The sequence below is a fragment of the Phocoena phocoena genome, chromosome 21 (genome assembly GCF_963924675.1).
Source record: "Phocoena phocoena chromosome 21, mPhoPho1.1, whole genome shotgun sequence".
NCBI lineage: Eukaryota > Metazoa > Chordata > Mammalia > Artiodactyla > Phocoenidae > Phocoena > Phocoena phocoena.
Window position 1 is genome coordinate 7918873 of NC_089239.1, and position 20416 is coordinate 7939288.

The 20416-nt window shown below is 36.7% G+C and overlaps 1 protein-coding gene across 1 annotated transcript in view; it reads right to left on the reverse strand.

The window, feature by feature from the left end:
- Positions 1-20416, reverse strand: part of KCNU1 (potassium calcium-activated channel subfamily U member 1) — a 136915-nt gene that overhangs the window by 81843 nt on the left and 34656 nt on the right. Inside the window, exons 12-17 of the mRNA XM_065900076.1 lie at positions 12447-12552; positions 11315-11397; positions 10160-10229; positions 6490-6642; positions 2364-2476; positions 1925-1993 (exon numbers count right to left, since the gene is read on the reverse strand). Of these exons, the coding sequence (XP_065756148.1) occupies positions 1925-1993; positions 2364-2476; positions 6490-6642; positions 10160-10229; positions 11315-11397; positions 12447-12552 (594 nt within the window). The remainder of the gene's footprint in view (positions 1-1924; positions 1994-2363; positions 2477-6489; positions 6643-10159; positions 10230-11314; positions 11398-12446; positions 12553-20416) is intronic.

Sequence of the window (20416 nt, forward strand, 5' to 3'; positions counted from 1 at the left end):
ATATACTTGCCTGAAGCCCAGCTTTGAGATGCCCCATTTCCTTCCGTGTACAGTGACTGTGGTGGATTTAGCACAGCCTGGTGATCAGAAGTGCCCCCAGAGTAAAGTTCACATTCTCGCTTGGCCCCTGGGTGTGGTGCAAGCTTGGGGAAATTATTTAACTTTTCTTGGCTTCTCCTCTGTACAAATGGGGCTAATTATACCCTTCTTACAGCATCGTTGGGAGGATTCGGGAGTTAATGTAAGTGAAGTGCCTATAGCAGTGTCGATCATGAAGTAGCAGTCATGTAAGACTGCTATTACCAATATCTTTGCCAAATCAGGATTTAATTCTTCTGATGCATCTGACTCTTTGGTGAGAAACCAAAATTAAATCTATGTTGGAGCAGCTGCCTCATTTATTGGAGGTAGATGTATGCTAGGTAGTAAACAGCACCAGAACTTCTTGAATATATGTAGAACTTAGTGGTGGCTTATTCATGTTTCTGGTCCACAATGTCCTGACAGTCATTCTAATAAAGTTTATAGAAATCTAGGATGTTAAATGTGGAAAGGATATTAAGAGCATTTGGTATAACAGTTTCTGAATGCCAGTGAATAAAATGACTATATCATGGGGACTCAAAAAAATTCACAGATTTTGGTTTTATAAAGTCAGAAGTGCGGTTTTGAATTCTATGTCTTTCAAACTTTGCAAATAATTCCGATGCATAACCCAGGTCACTGAAGGCCCAAAATGTTAAAACCTGATCGTTTTGGGCTGGTGTGAAACCCAGACTCCCCGGCTCGTGAGGCTAAGATGCCATCCTCTTTACTCTCACCTATTTCCAGTAGAAAGGGCACTTGCACATGGGTTTCGATTTCGAGATTTCCATGAGCACGGCAGAACTGTTAAATAAGATTCAGCCAGCCAGATGGTACTATTCTTTACTCTCCTTAAGCACTTGCTCTGTACTGTATCCCACTGACCCCTTTTGCTCAGATACCTTCTACATCCTCTCTAATTGACACACTGTTTCTTCTTTCTAGCCTTTCATATACTTTGTAGTCCCTCTGATATCATTCAAAATTATTGAATTTTGACTGTTTCCCTATGATTTTAGGGTTCCTGGTAATGTCAGTCTTCGAGCTGGAAGGGGTCTTAGGGATTAATTAATGTGACTCCCTCCTTTTACAGGTGATGGACACTTCTCTACGGCCACTGGGCTGGCAAATCATAATCAGGATCAGAATCTAGTCTATTGAGTCCAAGTTAATTCAAGGTAGTTTTCCACTAAAAAACACACAGAAGCCAACATAAGTGTTTCTTGTTCTCCATCCCACTTAAGCCTCACTTTTTATTTTTCAGCATCTTTTATCTCTATATCATTGTGGCTGATTCTGGACTCTCTTTTTTATTATATGATAACTTCTCTTACTTCTTATATTATTCAGTACGCATTTTCAGGAAATGCTGATGGTCTGATAAGGTTACCTCTTATCTTTACCAACAGCACACTTTGCCCAGCAGGCCAAATTCCCATTTTACCATATTTTGTGGATTAGTTTCTAAGGCTAGAGTTTGTGGGAACATTTTTTATCACAAATAATTCTATTTCATGGTGTGGTTTCATGGTCAAGACTTACAAGACCTGGTAATATACTGAGGAACAGATCTGAGAAGGTGACCATTTCTTCTGCCTCCTGATCATGAGACACAATTGGGGCAAGGCCACAGGAACAAAGGTAGAGCTCCTGCCCACCCACTAGGGTAACCATTCTAACCTCAATCATGAGAGACAGTATTAAATGCACCACAGCAGCCTGGGTGCCTTGAGAGCCTGAGGCCGGCTCTCAACAAATAGCAAAAAGCTTAGTTATGGCTGTATGTCTGGAAAAATCTTAATCATAAAGATTCTGAAGCGATTTGAAGTCTCATTGGTACCAGTAACCGTGACACACGGACTTGAGTTCGATGGCTATCAGCATGAGGTGCATCTTCACGAAGCAGAGCCTGGGAAGGAAGACGAGCAACCGTGAGGCAAGCGAGGACAGCAGAGCACCAGTTCACAATAATACGACGGACACTCCGTGCTCTTTGCCTGGGAGGACACCACCCCCTCCGCAGAGGGAGAGCCTCTCAAATATGGAATGTTCGCTTGAAAGTGAATCCATCCTGGAGGAACGCAGAGCCAGTGCACCAACTGGGACAGAGGGGAACCTGTCCCGCACAGACTGTAAACCTCCAGGCTGCAGACACTCAGACTTATTCATCCTTATACCTTCTGTGTTTGTCACTGAGCCTGGTCTACAGTGAGCCCTTTGTGAACACTGGGGAAAGAATGCATTGCGCGAAAATGAGGAAAGTGTTTCCCTTAACTTACCGGCAAACATCAGGAAAGCTCATTCCAGCAAAGTCATCAGAGAGGCGTTGAGTCAGGATTTTGTTCTTCAGGCCGCTAAAGAAATGTTTCTGCCAGGGCTCCTTAGGGCAGATCTGGAACACACAGTCAGACCACATGAGGCACAGTGATATGGAAAATGGGATATTCCATATACAAATTGTGTATTCTGCTCAGCACCAAACCGGTGCCCATTGCATTCAGGTCCCAGAAAGGAGATTTGTCCTCGCGCTTAACTACAGAAATGTCAAAGGAAGAACAAAAACTCTAACATCTCAACTATTTCCAGAACGAAGTAGGCACATCATGACTTAGCTCCTCCCCAGATGGCATCCACGCCTCCTGCTGGAAATTAATTCTTCTTCCAATTAATTTCAGCAAGGTAGACTGGTTTTTGAGTCAGGAACAATAAGATGGTAAGAATAATGGGGAATCTAACTTGTCTCCCCCTAGATATGGCTGTTTAAGATTTTTTTAAAAAACATATTAGTTTTCTACTCACTGACTAACCATATACCACAAAGATGAAAATATTCATGACTTCTGCTCAGTATCAGAAGAACCCTTCTTGGTTTAAATAAACTCAAAAAGCCATCCTGATCAATGGAAATGAGAACGTAAAAATCAAGGGCAGTGGTAAGCTTCTAGAGAAATGGGGGATGTGACAAAAGGATTTCTCTCAAAAAAAGCTAAATGTTGTCTAACTGGGGGCGGGGGGGCAGATGTTGCTGAGTAACTCACTCTGACATCTGTGTAAGACCCCCAGGGATTCTGTTTTGCTCTATCTGCATCCTCCTCCATCCGCAGCCATGAGAATCACCACCACGCTGCTCGATGGGCACGACGGGCTCCTTGAAGCCCAGAATCTCCAATGAAAGCCTGGAATTCCTAGGAACTCAGAAACACCACGGCAGTGGAGAGTTAAGGCCAGTTCAGAAACACTCCTCAGATGGCCATCTTGTGGTTTAGGAAGAACAAAGCAAAAACAAACACACAAACAAAAAAAATTCTGCCCTGCTAATAAAAAGGACCACCTCTTTCCAATACACCTCATCACTGTCTCAAGATGCAGCTGGCTCTCTTGCATTTGCCCCCTTTCTGAAAGTCCTCTCCCTGTGCAGTTCAAGTCACTAAGTCCTCGTGACCAAAGAAACCGGCTTAGTGCTGCTAATCCAACTGTTCCAGGTTCTGCAAGAGGGTAAAAAATAACCATAGAGATGAAGATGCCCTAGTCAGTTTTTTTTTTTTTTGCAATAAAGACTTATTTTATTTTTAATTTATTTTAACATCTTTATCGGAGTATAACTGCTTTACAGTGGTGTGCTAGCTTCTGCTGTATAACAAAGTGAATCAGCTACACATATACATATGTCCCCATATCCCCTCCCTCTTGCGTCTCCCTCCCTCCCACCCTCCCTAACCCACCCCTCTAGGTGGTCACAAAGCACCAAGCTGATCTCACTGAGCTATGCGGCTGCTTCTCACTAGCTATCTATTTTACATTTGGTAGTGTATATATGTCCATGCCACTCTCTCACTTCGTCCCAGATTACCCTTCCCCCTCCCCGTGTCCTCAAGTCCATTCTCTACATCTGCGTCTTTATTCCTGTCCTGCCCCTAGGTTCTTCAGAACCATTTTTTTTCTTTTTTTAGATTCCATATATATGTGTTAGCATACGGTATTTGTTTTTCTCTTTCTGACTTACTTCACTCTGTATGACAGACTCTAGAAAAAACTAAAAATAAAACTACCATAGGACCCAGCAATCCCACTACTGGGCATATACCCTGAGAAAACCGTAATTCAAAGAGAGCCATGTACCACAATGTTCACTGCAGCTCTATTTACAATAGCCAGGACATGGAAGCAACCTAAGTGTCCATCAACAGATGAATGGATAAAGAAGATGTGGCACATACATGCAATGAAATATTACTCAGCCATAAAAAGAAACAAAATTGAGTTACTTATAGTGAGGTGGATGGACCTGAGTCAGTTTTTTTAAAATCAGAATGGGAAACAGGATGACAAGATGGATTTTGGATTTGGATAGTAGAATCGGGAGCGTGAAAAAATCAGTTAGATTAGATCTAATCTAAATTTAAGCTTAAGGCAATCCTCTGTGCCCAGAACCAACTGGAGATGCTCCTCAGATTACGATTTCTCACCATATAATCAATAATCAACAGAGTCAGAATACATGGCATTGACCCAAGGCTTTCTAATCTGACTGCCCAGAAGTTTTACAAATAGTCACGCAATACCTGGATAAAATCAGGTTATGAGTAGATTAGCAAGTCTTATTTCATAGATGCAGAAACTGACAGAGAAAGTTTAAGTGCCTAATCTGAGCAAAACTGGACATAAGACACCAGCATCCGATCGTTAAACCTAAGTTAGTAGGTCTAAGTAACTAAATTAATTTTAGTTAATTACAGAATCTAAATCACCAGAGCAGAGTACAACATGAAAAAATCTTGCCCTGTTTAGAATTTCTGAAAGAGAGTTTCAGACTTCACTCCCCCCCACCAAAAAATCTTCATGACCACAAATCTCTCTTAATTCCTATCTTCCAAAAGCCACCTTAAGAATATTGACAGGTGACCATCATCACTGAGGAGGTTCCAACTTTAGATAAACAAACAATAAAAAACCCCCCAAAAAACCCCAACAAACAACAACAGCAAGAAAACCACAACAGGGCAGGTTGTACATCTCTTACCTTCTATATTTTCATGAAGGAGACAAAGTTTTCATATAGAGTTCACACTCTATTTTCTCTAGACACAGAGATTAAAAATCACAATCCTCACAACACATATTGCAGCTATCCTGCACTTTCTAAGCTTACAACACACAGGCAATGTCCTCACAAGCCATTTCCTGGGCTACACACAGTGACCACTAAGTGAAGGTTAAAGCACGTTCGCTGTATCGTCACCAAGGCTCATTCCTACTGCCTGATGGTCGATTTTATTTCTCTGTATATGGCATCTCCTCGCATTCACAGGGGATATTACTAGAGAATGCTGTGGTTTCCGGTTAGCATTTTGCTGACCAGAGTATCTCTTGAATCTTATACCTCTTTTGCTTTTCCTTAACAGCAACAAGGAAGGGACCAGAAAAGGTATACAGAGTTTTTAAAATTTACTGGACAAAGGAAATAAAGTGCAAAGAGAAGCCAAGAAGAGGCAAAGGTGGATGCATAATTAAATGGAGAGAAAGGTGACTCTCTGGAGAGGCTCTGGACAATAGGATACCAGGCCCAGCTGAGGGTTAGAACATTTTTCCCAGAGCATTTCACAGAGATGGCATTTGGAAGGCATACTACGTGCTACAGTATTTCATCCCAGTAGTCCATTTAGCCATTTATTTTGTCTCAAACAAAGGCATCAAAAGACCTGATGTAGAAGACTGGGAGAAGATATCTAACAGCCAGAGGCACGGGGCATAGTGGTGAGACTGTAAGTCAGACAATTCTACATCTGCTACTTACTAACTCACTATTAGTTAGCGTCCATGACTGGGAGACTACCTTGAAATATTGAGGGAAACACAATGCCCTTAAAATGCATGACACACAGTAGGCATTCAACATGTGGCTACTATTATTATTACTGCATAGAATATCCCAAAATAACCCGGAAAATTAGATTTTAATATTATTTGTATTATTATTTCTCTTTGATGAATATAATTTATTATTATGTCAATTACTTGGTACTTAACATATATTTAAATGTATGATTTCTCCACTAATAACATAACCTTTATTTATATTTCTACCTTCAATAACTCAAAGTGCTTCTACATTTATGAATACGTTTACTGTCATAACGTCATGGATTGCCGGGAGGAAGCAGGGTTATGATTTCTATTTTGCAGGTAAATATTCTTAGGCAACAATAAGATAAACAACTTCTTCAAGGTCAGTGTGGTACTTGGGACTTCAATCTGGATGTCACAATCCCTTCCCAGCTCAAGTAGAAGTCAAATCTCATTTCTGGGGGCCTTCTTGCTTCCCTCAATTTTTATTTTCTATTTCTGATATTAATTTATGAGGACATGGGGATAGAGCCAAGATTCAACATCAGTTTCCAAGGTTACCTTCTTGTTTTGCTCAATAAATAGAGATGTTAGAAAGGTACACAAGCCTGGCACCAAACAGCCTTGGGCGATAAATCCGAGCTTTAATTCAGCAAAGCAGATGATGTTGTCTCCAGTATTCCAGTTCCAGCTGGGGATCTTTGGCAGAAAAACCTGTTTCATGGTAGAAAGTAGTAGAAACAGACTTGTGGATACAGAGAACAAACTAGTGGTTACCAGTGAGAAGAGGGAAAGAGGGAGGGGCAAGACAGGGGAAGGGGATTAGGAGATACAAACTACTATGTATAAAGTAAATAAGCAACAAGGACATAACGTACAGCACAGGGAAATATAGCCATTATTTTGTAATAACTTAAATGCAGTTTAATCTATAAAAATATTGAATCACTACATTGTACACCTGAAACTAATACGATATTGTAAATCAACTGTACTTCAGTAAAAGATAAGAAAGTCAAATATTAGAAAGAAATATACCTCAAGAAAGTTCCCCGAATTTGCAATCAATTTGTTCGCTTGTTTTACGTTTTTGAAATATAATTAACGTATAACATTATATTAGTTTCAGGTGTACAACGTTCAATATTTGTATATATTGTCAAATGATGACCACAATAAGTCCAGTTAACATCCATCACTACTGTAATTACAAGTTATTTTTTCTTGTGATGGGAACTTGGAAATTCTATTCCCTTAGCAACGTTTAAATATAAAATAATAACTACAGTCACCATGACTCTATTATACTAGAAATTTATACCTGTTGTTCCCATTCCCCCATTTTGCCCACCCTCACCTCTGGCAACCACCAACCTGTTCTGTGAATCTATGAGCTCAGGATTTCTTTTTTGCTGTTATTCAACATATGAATGAGATCATATGGTATTTGTTTTTCTCTCTCTGACTCATTTCACTTAGCATTATGCCCTTGAGGTCCACTCGTGTTGTTGCAAATGGCAAGATTTTATTTTTTTATATACTTTTTGAGAAGACTGTGTATTCTGGTGCTTTTGAATGCAAAGGTCTGTATTTGTCTAAGTCATGAGGTATAATATGTTGTCTAAGGCCAATGTTTCCTTATTGATTTTTTTATCTGGATGATCTATCCATTGAAGAAAGTAGGGCATTAAAGTCCCCAACTATTATTGTATTGCTATTTCTCCGTTTAGATTTGTTAACATCTGCTTTATAAATTTAGGTCCTCCTATGCTGGTGTCATAAATATTTACAAATGTTATATCCTCTTGTGGGACTGACCCTTTTGATAATGTAATGCCCTTCTTTTTCTCTTATTACAGTCTTTGTTTTAAAGTCTATTTTGTCTGATATAAGTATAGCTTCCCCAGATTTCTTTTGCTTTCCATTGGCATGGAATCTACTTTTCCATCCCCTCACTTTCAGTCTGTATGTGTCCTTATATCTCAGTTTCTTGTAGGCAGCGTATAGATGGGTCTTCTTTTTTTTTGTCTATTCAGCCACTCTGTGTCTTTTGATTAGAAAAGTTAGTCAATTTATATTTAAAGTAATTATTGGTAAGTATGTATTTACTGCCATTTGTCAAGTGTTTTCTGAAAGTTTTATAATTCCACTGTTCCTTTCTTCTCCTCTTGCTCTCTTCATCTTTGATTTGATGACTTTCTTTAGCAGTATGCTTAGATTCCTTTCTCTTTCTTTTTTTTTAATTTTTTTTTTTTTTTAATTTTTCGGTACGCGGGCCTCTCACTGATGTGGCCTCTCCCTTTGCGGAGCACAGGCTCCGGACGCGCAGGCTCAGCGGCCATGGTTCACGGGCCCAGCCGCTCCGCGGCATGTGGGATCTTCCCGGACCGGGGCACGAACCCCCATCCCCTGCATCGGCAGGCGGACTCTCAACCACTGTGCCACCAGGGAAGCCCTCTCTTTCTTATTTACTATAAATTTTTGCTTTGTGGTTACCATGAAGCTTGCATAAAACAACCTACAAGTCTCTTTTAAGTTGACGGTAACTTAAGTTTGATCACATCAAAAGCTCTATATTTTTATCCCCACTACCCAAGTTTTATTTTTGATATTACAATTTACATCTTTTTATGTATCATTTTACAAATTATTGTAGTTATTTACTACTTTTGTCTTTTAATCTTCATACTAGCTTTGTAAGTGATTAATCCATCACCTTTACAACATTAGAATATTTGGAATTTTACTATATATTTACCTTTACCAATGAGACTTATACTTTCATACGTTTACCTTTTACTAATTACCCCTTTCATTACAGCTTAAAGAAGTTCCTTTAACATTTCTTGTAAGGTCTGTCTATTGGTGATGAACTCCTCTAACTTTTGCTTGTCTGGAAACCTCTTTATCGTTCCTTTGATTCTGAATGACAACTTTGCTGGGTAAAGTATCCTTGGTTGGCAGTCTTTTTCTTTTTCTTTTAGCACTTTGAATATCTTGTGGCACTGCCTTCTGGCCTGCAAAGTTTCTGTTGAAAATCTGCTGATAATCTTATGGGAGTTCCCACATATGTAACAAGTTGTTTTTCTCTTGCTACTTTAAAAATTCTCTCCTTGTCCTCAACTGTTGACACTTTAATTAGAATGTGCTTGATATGGATCTCTTTGGGTTCCTTTTATTTGGGACTTTCTGGGCTTTGTGGATCTGAATATCTGTTTAGGAAAGTTGACAGCCATTATTTCTTCAAGTCAGTTCTCTACCCATTTCTCTCTCCCTTCTCCTTCTGGGACTCCTATAATGTGAATGTTGGTGCACTTGATATTGTCCCATAAGTCCCTTTAAGCTATCTTCATCTTTTTCATTCTTTTTCCTCTCTGCTGCTCTGATTGCGTGCAGTCTGCGCTCTCTATCCGATCCTCAGGTTTGCTGATCCCTTCTTCTGCTTCCTCTGGTCTGTTGCTGAACCTCTCTATTATGTTTTTTTTTATTATTTTTGCAGTTCAGTTATTGTATTCCTCAGCACTGTGACTTCTATTTGGAACTTTTTAATATTTTCTATCTCTCTGTCAAAATTTTCACTTGGTTCATCCATTCTTCTCCTGAGCTCAGTGAGCATCTTTATGGCTGTTATTTTAAGCTCTCTATCAGAAAAGTAGCTTATATCCTTTTCATTAAGGTCTTTTTCTGAGGTTTTGTCTTGTTCTTTTGTTTGGAATATATTCCTCTGTTTCTTCCTTTTATTTGACTCTCTGTGTTGGTTTCTGTGCATTGGACAAGAAAGCCACCTCTCCCTGTCTTGAATGAGTGGATTGTGTAGCAGATGGACCTTACTGTTCAACCCTGCCCTAGCCCTTGGGTGTGTCTCAAACCCTTGTCATTGTCCAATCTGCCTACTTTATTTTTAGTGGCTCCCAGTACTTAAGGGTGTGCCAAGACCTGTCCATGGCCCCAAGGGGAGGATCTCAGTCAGCACCTAAATTCAGAATGACTGGACTCCAGATCATCAGGCAATAGCTTTTAAAGTATGTAAACATAACTCTTTCCAAATTTACATTTTTATGTAATTAACAATCTTAATGGGGCTCCAAATTTCACCTGCAACTGGCAAAGGCTTTTTGTGTGTAGACTCATTATAAAGTAATAAGTTCATATATTACTTAGGTGAACTAAGTTCATTCAGTTCTACAGACTAAAAGGGGAGGAGACAGAACAGGCTATAATGTTACAATACCTTGTTATGGGACTGAAGTATCTGTATGATGACTCTGGTATTAGGGTAATAGTTCTTGATAGAGAGCACCCTACAAAAATAACAAATATGCTCATTACTGGTGTGCCATATCCAATGTCTTTATAATATAATTCCATTCAAAGTGAAGTTTGTGTGTGGGTAAGTACAGGAAAAGAGCACATTATAAAGTTCATTGTTACGATCTTAAATAGCACACACATGGAAGAGTGCTATGGTTTTAGTGACTTAGTAAATTAAATCTACGGAAAGGTAAGCTTTTGGTATTAAGAGTGGTCTTCTGGGAGCAATTCCTGAGGAGGAAATAATCAGTTTCATATATTTTTAGTCTTCAAACTCAAACACATTAATTACAGAAAAAAACAGAGACTGAATTGCTATCTATAGCTCAAAGTAGCTAACAGACTGTCTAATCCAACGTTCTTATTTTACAAATTAAGAAACTAAGATCTATCTTATATTTACTGTACGTTACAAGTTCTCAGGCTTCTCTTGCTTTTTGTAGAGTCACCTTCAGCTATGTGTATTTATTTTGCTCTGGGGGCCAACAGTTCATCTGGGTTAGGTACAATGGCATTGCCCTCACAATGACAGTTTGAATCTCTTACCACAAATCGAGTTCCTGCTCATAGATAGTTCACAGTTCCAGATGGTAACACTAACCCTAGCCATCTTGAAAATACTGCCAATAGTCAAAAGCACATCATACTGAACCACGCACAATCTTTCACTAGGACTACTGGAGAAAAACCCCAGTAAATAAAGTCTACGAATAAGGTTCACAAACCACAAATGCCGTCTTTATTTCTGAGGGGCTGTTAGTCAGAATGGTGCTATCTGAACAGTTATCAGTTATTCGTATGCTTGCTTTTTAAATTTAGACAGCTATTATCCCTACGGAACTCCAGGAAAGTAAGTGGAGAAGCACACTGACACACAGTAAACTCTATTTTGACTTCCTTTTTCATACATCTGCAGAGTCTCTGGGGCCAAAAAATAAGGCAGAAACCTGGAATATGATGAACCCTGTGCTGTGATACATGACATCTGTTTAGTTCTATGCATGGGGCTTTATTTTAAAAGAGGTAAAAATAAGATCAGCACTGGAGCATGTAAGACACAGTGCCAGCTTCTTACCTCATAATGTTTGAAGTGTCTTCAGCATGTGAATCACTGCACAGAGGGTTGGCTATAATCAGGCATGCTTCTGCAGAGTCCACCTATTCTTCAAGATTAAACAGCAGCCACCTTGTTAATTATATATGGGAAATGCTTACGTGTTCCCCTTTGGGGTTTTCTTATGGTTTCATCATACAATTTCCAAAAAGAAAGAGAGCACACTTGGGAAGGACTTGTGATAAGGATGTCTTTACATCAGAATCACAGTCCAGCAAATGCTGAAAGGGGCTGCATAGACGGACCAGAGTCTCCAACACAGATGTAGATTGCTTTAAAATGGAACAAGTGCATAACGATATTTTTCCTATGATCCAGAAATGTCAATTTATGACTAGTGATGAGTAATAAGATATTTTTAAGCAACTTCCTGTATAGTTATTAACCTTTCAGAATAGCAAAAAAATTACTGAAGTGGCTCTTATAACCCCAAGTTGCAGGAAAGAGAAAGATTATACTGTGTTTGCCAATTTTTGCTTCAATTCTTTGTGTTGACTCTATAGATCTCTGCTTTAAAAAAAAACCGAACCTTTTGCTCCATATGATTGTGAGAAACCTAAAACGTGAGAGGAAGTTGGCCTTCATCTTAAACGCAAGATGTCTAGAGGGTTGGCTGTTGTTCATCTCTTTTAGTCTCAGCCTAACTGGGATCTCTGCGATTCTCCTTCATGCCTTTCCTATCAGAGGGCATATCAGTGTGTTTAGGTGAAGCCGGTAAAAGCTGACAGACTCCTAGAAATCTGTCATCTGGTAAGAATCCCACTTGGATAGAAAGATCTAACACACTTCTGCTATCCACAACTTTTTCAGATCTCTTAGACTGATAACACAAAACTGTTCTAGATAGAGAATTTAGTGAAATTAAAAAAATTAAGTAAAAATGTAGGTAAATAGTGAGGTCTGCTTGGTATCTGTCAAGAAGGATTTGGAGGTCAATTACTAACATTTCTTTATGATCAGTTTTTAAAGTTGAAGAAGTCGTATTGCCCCAACTCAAGAGTCTGGAGTAATCCTTTAGGAAGAGCAATACACACTATCGTCTTAATTGCTGCAGCTTAGGAAAACGACAAGGAGGAAAAGAACTAGATCTCACCCTAACTCGCCTCAGATCCTCCCACTTCAGCGCAGATCCAGAAACGAAAGTTGTACAGGCCATGTAGCACTTAAATATGGTTTCCAATTCCAAAGAAGGAGGAACCCTGGATAAAGAACATAGTGCCAGATACGGAAAAGGAAGATTGGCTTTGGTTTAGAGACTGTTATATTATTTAGTGCATTTAATAAAAACTCTAATCCTCTCCTGGAAAACATCCATCCTCCATTATTAATCCACGTCCTTAGGTGATGTGGATACCACTAGCCTAATTCCAGAAATGGGTCTGAAGCTCAGGGGCAATCAATCACAGAGACATGAAAAAATACAAATCAGATTAATGCAAAAAAAAGGGGGGGTAATTACTAAGAACAAAGAAGTTCAGGACCAATGAAAACATTTCAATTATTCAAAAAGACATAGCATTCTAAAACAACTATGAATTTAATAAAATAGCTTCTAAATACACAAAAAATTTTAACAAAACGAGAGAAATACATGAACCTCCCACTGTAATGACAGATTTCAATGCATCTCTCTCAATTACTGACAGATCAAGGAGAAAAAATAATCATCAAGTTTGATATTTATAATTCTGCAAACAATATTTAGGATATCTAATTTAAATTTTTTTCACCTTTACTGAGGCAAAACTGACAGTTAAAATTGTAAGATATTTAGAGTACAACATGATGATTTGATGTATGTATACATTATGAAAGGATCCCTCCCATTATTTAATTAACACATCCACCACCTCACATAGTTACCTTTTTGGGGGGGTGATGACATTTAAATTCTACTCTCCTAGCAAGTTTCAATTATACAATACAGTGTTATCAACTATAGTCACCATGTTTTACATTAGATCCTCAGACCTTATTCATCTTAAAACTGAAAGTCTGTACTCTTTGTACCAACCTCTCCCTATTTCCCCCAATCCCCAGACCCTGACAAACCATCTTTCTACTTTCTGTTTCTCTAAGTGTGGCTTTTTAAAAAAATTCCAGATATAAGTGACACCATGCATTTATCTTTCTCTCTCTGGCTTATTTCACCAGCTTATAATGCCTGCCAGGTTCATCCATGTTGTTGCAAGTGACAGGACTTCCTTCCTTTTTTAGGGCTGAATGATATTTCATATCATTCAAATATATATACATATATATATACATATATATATATATATATATATATACACCACATCTTTGTTCATTCATCCATAGATGGAAACTTAGGTTGTTTCCATATAATGGCTAGTGTGAATAACTCTAATTTTCCTCAACAGCACACAAATATTTACCAAAATGATAATTTACTTGACTAATAAGGAAAGCCTCAACACACTGCAAAAAAAAAGCTGCCGTACATATAATGACCTCTGATCACAGTCCAATTAAAGTAAAAGTTAATAACAAAAAAATTAAAAAATATTCATCATAGTTGGAAATTTTGAAAAACAGACTGCTAAAAATCTCATGAGCTATGAAGAAATTATAATGAAATGTATAAAATTCTTAGAAATTAATTATGTGAAAACACTAAATATCTAAGTCTTTGGATACAATAAAAGCCTGCTTTAGGGGAAAGTTATAGCTTGGGACATTAATATTGGAATAAACCCAAAGAAATAAGAAGAAAAGAGACAATAAACACAAGAGTGCAAACAGTGAAATAGAAAAGAAAAATAAAAGAGAGAAGATGAACAAAGACAAAGCCTGGTTCTTTGAAAAAAAAAATCACTCATATAATAGGCAAAGCTGTAGTAAAATTGATGGAGAAAAAGAGAAGACAAAAATGACTCATAATACTGAAAGAAGATAAAAATACCTACAGGCAAAGTAGAGATTAAAAACTCTCAAAACTAAACAAAAACGAACAAAACACATACATAGACCCACACACTAAACACAATTTTTAAAACCACCAGTTCTAAATGGTTTAGCAGGCAACTTCTACCACACTTTCAAGCAACAAATAATCCCATTTTTATACAAAGTCTTTCAAACACCTTAAAAATAGAGAATGGTCCCCAACAAATACTACGAAGCCAAAATAACCATTATAGCAAAACTGTTAATTTAATTCATCACATTAACAAATTAAAAATGACACAGACACCTCAGATGCACAGAAAAGGTTGATTAAAATATCTTTTCACAGTTAAGAAATAAAACTCATGGTATATTAGGAAGAGAAAAGAATATCCTTAACCAAATAAAGAGTATTTTTAAAATAAAAAGGATGGCCTTAGTGGGAAAATATGAGAAAAGTTTTCTTTAAAATGAGAAATGAAGAAGAGATACAACTATTGCTTTTTTCTCATTATATTTGATGTCTTAGCAAGAGCAATAAGAAAATAAAGATACACAGTACACATAAGGGTTAGAAAGGAAGAAATAAACTCTCTTTATCTGAACTAATATGATTATCTACATAGAAACCCCTAAACACTACAGAAAAATAAATAGAGGCTAATTTAACAATATGGATGAATGGAAGATTAATACACAAAGGTCAATTCTGGTTTTTCATACCAAAAGCAAACAAGTAGAAAATACAATAAGACACTATTTCAAATATATCAGAAAATATCAAGTACTTATAAATATATACGTCACATATATTTATTACACATACACATATGTAAAATTACATAATATATAATAAACATCAGCAAGCCTGGGAAATTATACAATATTACTGAGACACTAAGTGAGATCTAAATAAGTAGACAACCATAGTATAGTCAGAGTTAGAAAGAATTTGTAACACAAAAAATCAATTTTAAACCAAAGTTTCAATTAGATTCCTCCCATCAATTTCCACAGGGTTTTTCATAGTTCATGATAAAATGATTATCAAATTTATATGAAAGATAAAGGGCCAAGAAGAGCTTGTCAACTATTGGAAAAAGAAGAGCAAGGAGGGAAAACCTGCCCTAAGATGTATAAGGATTAATTATGAATCTTTAGCAATTAAAAAAGCATAGTATTAATGCAGTAAGAGATAAATTGATTTAAAAAAACACAGAATAGACCTATTTATACGGGTAGCATGTCAGATCAGTGAGGGGAAAAGGGTTTATTCAATAACTAGCACTGATAAGATGCTTATCTATGGAAGAAGCGGAAGGTTTATTCATACGTCACGCCATAAAAAAACAAATTCCAGTATAATTAGAGATTTAAACATCGACAAAAATTAAAAATTCTTAATAGGAAATGTAATTAAATATCTTTAAAATATTGGGATATGGAAAAATTCCTACGCAAAAACCAAAAAAATCATTAAATACAATTGAAATGATTGAAAATTTGAACTATGATAATATTAAAAACTTTTGAATATCAAAATACTTCTCATACTCAGTGAAAAGACAAGTTATAAACTGGAAAAATATAGTTACAGTTCAGATCACTGATGAACAGTTAGTGTCAAGAATACGTTAAGCACTCCTAGAAATTAAATAAGAAAAGCCCCACAAACAATCCAATAGAAAAACAGGTAAAATGCATGAACAGGCTTTTCACGGAAAGAGGAAACATGTATGGCTAATAAACATGAAGAGAAACTCCATACTTAGTGATAAGAGGCTTATAAATCAAAACCACGATGAGATTCCACTTTACGCTGATTCCACTGCAAAGATTAACAAGTATGACCATGCCAGCTGTCAGAAAGAATGTAGATGTACAACTACACAAAGTCCCTTACAGATTGCTGATAAGCTTGAAAAACGGTGCAACCACTAGTAAAAAATGATACTATCTCTTAAAAATGAACATTCACATTCTTCACACCATTAAACCACCCTCCCCACACACACACATACACAGACACTCTTGCACAGGTCCACTAAGAGCCATACATAAGCCATGTTAATAATAAAATTATTTCCAATAGAAAAATCTAGAAACAATGCAAATCACACCAAGAGTGGATAAATAAACTAAGGTTTACTCTGCCAATGCAATATCATATAACAGTAAACAATTAACTACAGCAACACTCAGAAAAATGAGTGTATCTTAGAAATATAAAATGAGGAAAATCTAAGTACCACAAGATTCCATTGGTGTGATCTTCCTTCTGTAAAGTTAAACACAGCTAAACATTTTAAGACTGTACATAATTGCAATAAAACTGTAGGAGAGATAAAGAATGATGATGATGTACAAAACAACTGAGAGCAGTATGAAATGTGGGTAGGATCATATAGTTAGATACGGGTTCTGTCCTGAATTTTGTCTCGATGGTGAGTTCATGTACTGGTACTTAGAGCATTATTAAAAACAGCTACTTACAAAAACAAACAACCAAAATGTGCTTATGTATAAGTACAAAGGTTGTTGTAAGAATTACGATAAATCCAATTCTAATTTCCCAACACTAAAGAAGAAAACTAAATCTAGTTATGTCATCCCTCTGCTGAAAATCCTCCAAGAATTCAGGACTGACTCGGAGAAAAGGCAACTTCCTTAAAGTCAAATCCTTATAACAGACTATACAATACGTGTATTATCTGGCCCACTATCAACGGCAATATTTGGAAATTGTCTGAATTTGTCAATCCTCGAGTAAAACTTCCCCTATTCCCTTAAAACATATGTGAACAAGTGAGAGCTTTGCATGTTTTCATATATTAAACATCATTAGAGCTGGGGCCTTTGTTTTCAGGCATAGTAAACTAGATAATTTCAGCCAACCTTCTACTAAGGATATATAAAAATGCTGGATGAAATATAAAAACATCTAATAAATCATGAAAGATATAACCAGACCGCGAAGAATTTCCAGGCCAAAATCTAGAAGAAATCAAGGTCTTGGAGGTTAAGTCCAGTCCCCCCACCTCCCAAAGCATTTAGTAATTCAGAAGATACAGCTACCAAACTGAGCTAACATTCTGGTGATGTCATAGGGTAAGGGGTCCAAAAACTTCCAGCTCCCCTGACACACAAAATGAAGACTTTAGTAACTTCTCCAAATTTTAACCTGGCATAACAAAGGTATGCAGGCATAGAAGAAGTGTAAAATTGAATAAATTAGTTTTCAGATGTACTTTCATTCTGAGTTTGTCACCTGGGTAGTACAGTGAACATCGAGCGTTGAATTTGGATTTACGTGGTCCTAAGGCACGGGTGCCCCATTGTACTTGGAAGAAGTAAATAAATATCCTCTCTGGGGGCTTCCCTGGTGGTGCAGTGGTTGAGAATCTGCCTGCCAATGCAGGGGACATGGGTTCGAGCCCTGGTCTGGGAAGATCCCACATGCCGCGGAGCAACTACCGTGAGCCACAATTACTGAGCCTGCACGTCTGGAGCCTGTGCTCCGCAACAAGAGAGGCCGCAATAGTGAGAAGCCTGCGCACCGCAATGAAGAGTGGCCCCCGCTTGTCACAACGGGGCAAGAGAAAGCCCTCACACAGAAACAAAGACCCAACACAGCCATAAATAAATAAATAAAAATTAAAAAAAAATCCTCTCTGGAAGAATGTAATATTTTTCTAGGCTACAAGTTATTTCTGTAAATATTTTTTAATAGAAGAATAAGCACATAATCTAAGACAAAAAAGCATACAAAGAAAAGAAGATACTATGTGTAACAACCAGTGGAAACAACGGACAAGAAAAACCAAGGACTTAAGACATTGAATTACTGGACACAAACTACAACATAATTATGTTTATTTTATTGAAATAAATAAAAGGTAACCTTGGAAACACAAGAAACTATGAAAACAGAAAATATTTGATAAAGAACCAAATATAAATTCTGGAACTGAAAAATACAATAACTCAAATTAAAAACTCAATGAATGAGTTTGTAAATAGATTAAACACAGATAGAGAAGTAGGAATCTGGAAGGTAGTTCAGAATGAAGTATCCAGAATGTAACACAGAGATACAAAAAAGAGGAGAAATACAAAACAGAGGGTAAGAAATATATTTGGCACAGTAAAAAAAGGACTAACATAATTGAATTCCCAGAAAAGGAGGAGAAAGAACATAGTGACAAGGGCAATATATGAAGAAATAATTGAGAATCTTCCAGAAATGGTGGAAAACACCAAGCCGGAGACTCAGGAAGACTCATGAATACTAAGCACAATAAATTATCAGAAATTCACAACTACACACATCATAGTAAATAACATACTTTCACATTAAGTACAACACATAATTTTTTTAAGAAGATAATTCATTAAAGAAGATAGTTTAACAGACTTCTTAATAGCGACAACAAAAGCCAGAAATCAACAGAATAATACTTTCATGGCTCTTAAGGATAAAATGTGGCAGCTTAGAACTCTATATCCATAAAATTATCTTTCAAGAATAGAAAGAAAATAAAGATGTCCTTACATTAAAAAAAAAAAAGAGCTTGTCACTGGCAGATCTGCACTTAATTTAGGATAAAAATGGGCAAAAAGAAGCATAATAGAAAATAATAGGAAGAAGAATATGTATATATTAAATCACCTTACTGTATACCAGAAACTAACGCGACGTTGTAAATCAACTACATTCTAATTTAAAAAATGGGCAAGATAACAGCCATTTCATAAGAGGGAATCCAAATGGCTTATACATATGAATATATGCTTGGCCTCATTACTAACCAGAAAAATGAGATTATAAACCACAATAAGATACACTGTCTTGCAAAACACTATCCCAAAGAACGGCTAAAACTAAAAAGACTGATGTTTCTAAGTGTTAGGTAGGATGCGAAGCAACATTTCCAAGCGGTAGTAAGGCTGTATATGGTGAAAGGAGCTCTCAGGGCTGCTGGTGGAAGTGCAGACCAGAAAAAAACATTTTGAATGACTGACAGTTCTGTTACAGGAAGATTTACTACCCTGCAATTTAATGCCTGGGGACCAGGACACATATATAAGAATTTTCAAAGCAACATTCTTCATAATAGACAAAATTGAGGAGAAATGTCAACCAACAGTAGAACGGATTAAGAAAAATTGTGGTGTATTCATATAATGGAATGCTCTACTACACAGCAGTGAAAATGAATAGGTACAGCTACATCCAGCTGCAACACGGATGAATCTTACAAACGCATTATTGAGGCAAATAAATTTATATTCCATTTATGTGAGTTTAAAAACAGGAAAAACTTAAATATTCTAAATAAACATAGGAGATAGGACAATTAATAAATGTAAGATATAAAGTCAAAATCATAAATATCTCTAGGGACGAAAGACTGGGTTATTATTGGGGAGGGTTTTCCTGGGGTGCTGGTAATAGAATATATCTTGATTTGGGTGGTAGTTACATGGGTGTTCACTTCACAGTAATTCATTTTAATGTGTATTGTAATTCTATGTAATTGTCTTTCTGAGTTATAATTTGGAATAAAGAGTTTTAAACATGCTGCTTAATTATTACCTTGCTATTTAAAAAATAAACGTAAGTTCTAAGATATTTTTTCTAAGCTCCAGTGACTCCTGTGCAACTCTTGGGAATTTTTCACTCAACTTTTATTCTTATGAGATTATTTAATGTTGAAAAAGTTAGAAAATATTTATTGCTATGCATGTGATGTATCTATTGGAAAATATTTAATGATAGACATATAAAAAGGAGGTGATCATTAAGTACCAGAAAAAAATTTGAGGTGTACTGTTATCAAAGACCAACATTTATCAGCCATAATGATATAAACACTGTCGCTGTAATTACAAATTAGAAGATAACTATAATGGAACAACTGAAGAAGGGAAAGTGGTGCAGAGGGATGAATAATACACATCTGCAAAATATCAGGTGATGAATAAATACTGTGTACAACTGAGGAGTCAAAGGAGTGATCAAACACAGATTTAAACTTGGAAGAAATAGTTATCTCTGAGCAGTAAGACTGGAAAAATAGGAAGGGGTTAAACATTTGGTGATAAGTATTTTGCGATTTGATGTGTAAGTTATGTTCCTATATTACTTTCTGGAAT